At 53.5% G+C, this 6,350-nt stretch overlaps 1 protein-coding gene across 1 annotated transcript; it reads right to left on the bottom strand.

Moving 5' to 3' along the window:
• Positions 1-2,000: 2,000 nt before the first annotated feature.
• Positions 2,001-6,116, bottom strand: FJX1 (four-jointed box kinase 1). The gene has a single exon (XM_030950208.1). It carries the CDS (start codon positions 5,645-5,647, stop codon positions 4,367-4,369), a length of 1,281 nt encoding a protein of 426 aa, XP_030806068.1. The 5' UTR covers positions 5,648-6,116; the 3' UTR covers positions 2,001-4,366.
• Between the last annotated feature and the right edge of the window lie 234 nt (positions 6,117-6,350).

Raw genomic sequence — 6,350 nt, 5'->3', positions numbered from 1 at the left:
CTGAAGGAGTGATTAAATTTCATGCTGTGGTTGCAAAGTAGGAATAACATGCAAAATGGGATTAAGTTTTAATATAATCTCCTATCTCACAGTCCTGGACCACCAGTAATGTCAGTGAGATAATTCTAAGTTTATTAACATTAAAAAAGGCATCAAACTTCAAAGGGAAAGCAAAAGAATACACTGGTGATGTCAAGAGCATGCTGTACTTCCAGTGAGTCAAAGTGTTACTAACTATATTTTCACTGTCTTCCACTGGCCCTGAGCTATTTCCCCAACCTTTGAATGGGCTGACACAGCCTCAGCAGGGCAGTGAAGCGTGGCACCAGAGGTCAACACAGTTCCATCCCCAGGGCAGCTGCTTTGTGTGAGAGGTAAGGGAACTCTGCACCTGGGAAGAGCTTCCCAAGCTGTGAAGAAAATTCTCAAAGGGAAATCCACACTGAAAATAAATCCATATTGGAAATTACTTCAGATGCAAGCAAAGAGAAGCAAAGGAGATCTGTGCTGCAAACAACATTCTTGCTTTTTTCACCAAGTGGGAGCCCCACTGAATTAACAGGCTTTGCTGTTTGGTGCACCCTAGGGGTGCAGTAGCCAATTTTGATATCTGTTAGTTCTCAGAAACTGTGAACTCAGTCCTCCCTTCACTATGCAAGACACTGTCCCTGTGTGAACCCAAGCTGGGAATAGCAGCAACCACCTAACCTTACAAGCCTCCTCAGATGCCAATGCAAGAAAAAAACAGGAGTTATTTTGAATTTAACTGGGGAAACATACAGAAATATAGAACTGAATGCAGTGCATTTAAATCCTCTCTAGCTAGTTTTCCCTGTTTTGTTTTGGGGTTTTTACTGGTTTGTTGTTGTTGTTTTGGGTTTTTTTGGTTTGGTTTGGTTCCCCCCCCCCCCGAAGCTTGTGTTACCAGTTAAGCACCTAGGCCTCCTACCCACTTTACTTGGTTAAGCACCTCCTGTCTCACACCTGGGACAGACCCAAACCACATCTGGGCTGTGACCCTCACCCAGCCTCTCCAGATCTGTGCAAGAGGCCACATTTGACCAAGGCACCACTGCAGCACACCTGTCAACACATACTTTATGGAAAGGCTGTGAAAAGGAGTGGGAAGTGCATCCTTAAGTGTTTTGCTGAGTGAGGTCTAAAGCCCTACAGCCCCATTCTGATTCAGGCTGTGCAGACAATTCCTTGAGCCTCACATAAAATGCTGCTGAGCTGCTGGCAATGCATAGCCAGAACCTGCCGATCCTACTACTGACAACCTTCTACTCACAACTTTCAGGTGCTGAAGTCTTCCTGTTCTCAGCCTTCCTTGCCTGTCTGATTACTGTGACTCAAAGAAAACTCTGCTGGAAGTAAGCAGAGTTAAAGGAGTGCCACTGAAATTGCACATCAAGTTTTACAGAATTTCATCCCTTGCTTCTGCAGGAGGATAGTCAAATGTAACACAGCACATACAGCTAAAATACGTGCAAAAAGTGCACGTATTAGTGAGACCACTAATTTACAAAGCACTGTTTGCTTTAAAGAAATCACACAGAAAAGAGTAAGTTTGCCGCAATATAATGATAATTCAAAGCTTTTACAGAAGATGATCTGCACCAGAAGAATAAAATAGAGCAACAGAATGAAGTATCGTCATCCATCTGTGCTAGTTGTCCATCCTTCCTGAATGAACACGCTTCCCAGGGCACTGCTTCCCTAGCACAGCATCTCTAGTTTCACACCAACCTACAACTACACCATTTTTGAACATGTAACATATATAAACTTATATATAACTTGAGGTAGTCACCAGTCACCAAATAGGAAATCATGTTTCTTCTTGAAAGAGGTAATTAGCTAGGCTCTGGCTCTAAAGACATTGCAAACAAGATTTACTTCTCATTAGCCATCAAAGCCACAGTTGTGCCATAATTATAGAAGTACTTAAACAGAAATAAAACCTTAGATGCTTGTGGCACAGCAGTTTGCTCTTCACAGTGGTTTAAAATGTATGCCAGCAGTTTATTATTTAAATATATTTTCATGAGGTGAATGCAACAGAAACTGCTGCATTCCAGTTACAAAGCAATGCTAAAGAAGAATTAAGAATTACAGTTAAGTTGTGTATTATCATGTAAATGACAAGGGAATGTCACATGGGATTCTGTGCATTGTTCGTAGAGATAAATGCAGTGAACTATAAATACAAGTTCAATAGAGACCCTTGACAGTTCAGCAGCTGAATGAAAGCTAGTCTTGCAGGCTCCTGGGACATTTTGAAATAAATACTCATACACAAAGATGCACTATCTAACATATCTAATTAATCAACCGTTATTTTTGTTTGTAAAACTGTTGTCTTATTAAAAAACTACCCCCAAACCCCCCAACAACACTAATGGCCAAAGAAAATTGTATTTATGTGAAGTTTAATCTAAATAATGAATATTAATAGACCAAAGACCTCCTGCAGGTCGGAATGCACATCCCTTCCTGAGTTCAAGGGAGGGTTAGTGCTCAACACTGAAAACAGCACCTACTTGCACAGCAGCCACTGGGGCATGCTGCTGCCTTCATCAAGAGCTGCCTGTCCAGATGTAGAAGAGATTATGCTGCTGTTTGTTTATACCAGGATATATACTGGCATTTGGGGTCTAAAAAGGATTAGTTTATCTTTTGTCCTTATTCTAGCGTTATTTCAAGCCATACAATGACCTCTTCTATGAACACTGGTACATTTAAAAAAGCAAGAGATGCCAATATTTTATTTTGTACGTCCACCACTACTACTTCGCCCTAGAACAGAACTTCTGTAGGAAAAAAAAACCCACCAACTACTTCAGCATGATTAAAAAGCTTTCCTGTTCTTCAGTTCTGCCTCAATCTCTTCATTGCAAAGATAACCAAAATGGGAAGACAGTATGAACACCACTGAAAGCAACTGCCATCCCTGGACAAGGCTCTGGAGCAGGAACAGCTGACATGACCTGTGCCAGGTTGGTATCCAGTCCCAGCACCCAAATAGGCTGACAGCAGCTAGCCCTCACCTGCTCTGTCAGCTTGCTGAAGCTAGCTGCTTCAGTTATCTCAGGGTTAGGCCAGGCAGTCCATTTCAGGCTTTGAAAACCAGATAAATGTCTACTCAGCTGAAGCACTCACACTACTCTAGCCACTCCAAGAGCTTTTCCCCTTTCAGGGACACCTAGGAATGAGAGTAGTGTTTGAAAGCTTAACTCTACCACTCCTTGCCTCAGAGGGAATGAGTAAAAGTTCATTCTGTTCACTGGAGTGACAAGCTGTGAAGTGGTGACCTCCATCACTCAGCAGGAAAGACCGAGCAGATGCATGCTTCCCTGTCAAAGCTCAGGCAAACATCCAGGCTACAGAAGGCAAAACATTAACACACTTTACTGAAATATCAGTTTCTTTAGTATGTTACAGAAAAGTTTATGAACATATACAATGTACATAAAAGGCAGACTTTGTAAAATAAAAAGGTCTTCTATAAAAAAAATATTAAAAAGTCAAAGTAAAGTGCATGAAACAGTTTTCCCTCCACTTTAACTATTGTGTCAAAGTCTTAGCATATAGCAATATTTTTTTAAAAATGGGAGATCTTCTTGGGCCACCCATTAGTCAGTTACTTTACTGGTGAGATGAAATTATGATTACAAGCAAACCCTTAAAAATCAGAACAGTTTAACCCAATGAATCCACAAAAAAACTAAGAATATGAGCTCCTATACACTTCTCATCAACAAGACTTAACAATCAGTGGAAAGATTCACTCTCATTAAAGAAAACTGGTAGGAAACAAGTTTCATAAATAGGGCAGTTTCGCTAGTTAGGGGCTCCCCTATTGTGCAATCAATTCTTGGTCTATGAACATCAACATTCATACTTAAATATGCCGTTGCAAAAGGAATAATATATAAAAAAATTTTCTGCCTGCCTTCGTTGGAAGGAAACAAGTTACTCGACCCCAATCGAGACAAAAGATGACTGCATTCCTATGAGGTCTCTTACGAGGGCGAGTGCACGAAGTGAGTTAAGGAACTGAAGATGCTGAACCCTCTCATTTTTCCAACTCTGGGGGCAGAGTCCTGGAGTGGAACTGGGCCGTAATTATAGCAATTGCGTTCTGCATCTTCAGAGTTCTTGACAAAGCGAATCAATCCCTCCTCTCGACAGCCTCGGCAGGCAGGTAGCCCATTACTTCCCCCGTCCCCGGCAGCCGCAGCGACTGCGGGGCACCGAGAGGGCAGCCTGGGTCAGCTCCGGCCCGCGGCCGCTGCCGGGCCAAGTCAGCCTCGCTGCCCGGGAGCGGAGGAAAGCCAGGCGGAGCGCCGCGGCCCCGGGGAGCTCAGAGCACGGCGGCCTGGGCGCGGCAGTGGGCGATGTGGCGGTGCACGAAGTCGACGCGGGCCTGCAGGAGCTCGGCCTGGCGCTCGGAGAGGAAGCCGAGGCGCGCCCAGAGCGGCTCCCGCGCCCGGTACCGGCGGCGCAGCTCGGCGGCGGCGCTGCGGCGGCGGTGCAGCTCGGCCACGCGGCGCGCCGTGCCCTCGCGGAACACGCACACGGAGCGCAGCAGCGGCTCGTTGTAGGGGTCCCACATGGAGAGGAGGCGGTAGCCGTGCACCAATCCCGCCTCGTTGTCCATGAAGACGAGCCCGCCGTCGGGGGCGCGGAGCAGGTTGCTGGTGGCGCGGCCCATCACCCGTGGGTCCCACTGCAGGCTGAAAAGGTTGCTGACCAGGCGGTCGAAGTTGGCCGTCAGGTAGTCGAAGAGGATCAGATCGCTCCACTGCACCAGCTCCACCAGCTGCGACGGCGATAGCCCGACCAGCTCCCCCGCCGACAGCGGCTGCAGCCGCCGGCCGGCGCCCGCCTCGGCGCCCCAGGGCGCGGGAGCCACCACGGCGGTGAGATTGTCCACCCAGCGGGTCAGGCTGACCACGGCGCCCTCGGCCCAGTGCGAGCCGCGCAGCTCCTCGCGTACCGGCTCCCACTGCCGCCCGCGGGCTTCCACCAGGGCGAGGGCCATGGGCGGCAGCCGCTCCTGCATGCCCAGCACCCCGGCCAGGTGATACGAGAGCGCCTCGCCCTGGATCTGCTCCGGGTTGATGCCGTAGCGGACGCAGGCGCGGCTCCCGTCCGACAGCCGCGCCAGCCGGTTGGAGCTGCGCCCGCAGCCGCCCCGCTCCAGCGAGGCCACGCGGGCTGCGCGGGCGGCCGCCAGCCACGCCGCCGCCTCCTCCGCCGCGAAGCCCGGCGGCACCTGCTCCTCCAGCTCACGGCTCCAGAAGATGCCCCGCTCCACCGGAGAGGCGGCGTCGGCCGGCGGCTGCGAGTCGGTCACAGCGAGCCGCTTCTCACCGTCCCGCTCCTCCCGGTCCGTCGCCGCCGCCGGCACCGCCAGCAGCGTCCGAAAAGTTTTCTGCCCGCCGCCGCCGGACTCGCCCCGCACCGGCGGGGAGCGCCCCCAGCCCCATCGCCCCGGGGACTGCCCGGCGGGCGGCCGCGGCTCCGGCAGCGCCGCCGCCTCCCGCCGCAGTAGCACCGTCCAGAGCCCCGGCAGGGCGCCCAGCAGCAGCAGCCCCAGCACGGGCAGGGGGCCCGGCGCGGCCCGCCTCGCCCGCTTCATTCTTACGCCGCTTCACGCCACTACAGCGGGACGCGGCGGCGGTGCAGCCCCGCCGCTGGGCCGCTCGGCGCAGCTCTGGCGCATGGCCGCGGGCCGGATCTGCCGCCCGGGCAGCGGCGACGGGAGCAGGAGAGCCCCGGCGGCTGCCCCACGCCGTGTGCGCCCAGCCCCGCCGGCGGCCTGGAGACACGGGCACCGCACCACGTGGGGGAGCCGGGGGGGCGCGCCCGGCCCGCCCCGTCTCCCGGCGTGGCCCTCCGCTTAAAACGGCGATGGCCCGCGTGGCGGGGGTGGCGGTCCCACCCGCTGCGGAGAGCCCCGTCGAGGGGGCGGAAGGGTCGCGGATGGCGTGGGAGCCGAGCCGGGCGACCGCCCAGGGGAAGGGAGAGCGCTGCGGCGCGGGCGCTTGGCCCGCCGGTTCTTCCCCGCCGCTGCAGGCAGCACAAAGGAGCCTGCACACCGAGGGCGGAAAGCGGGGAGGGGGAAGGGGAAGGCGGTACGCACGCCAGCGGGGCCGCCCCCCGCGCCGGTGCTCGGGCGGCCGCGGAGCCCCGGGCGCGACCGCGCCGCCTCCCGCCCACTGCCGCACGGCAGGGTCGCGCCGCGGTTAGCGGCAGAGCGGCAGCCCCTCCGCTCCATCACCCCTCAGCCCCGGCCCGATCCTCGGGGCCGCGCGGGGGCCGGGAGCCGGCAGGTGGTTGCA

Source organism: Camarhynchus parvulus, chromosome 5 (assembly GCF_901933205.1).
Source record: "Camarhynchus parvulus chromosome 5, STF_HiC, whole genome shotgun sequence".
NCBI classification, from domain to species: domain Eukaryota; kingdom Metazoa; phylum Chordata; class Aves; order Passeriformes; family Thraupidae; genus Camarhynchus; species Camarhynchus parvulus.
Note: the sequence above shows the minus strand (reverse complement) of the source record. Positions and strands in the feature narration are given on the sequence as shown.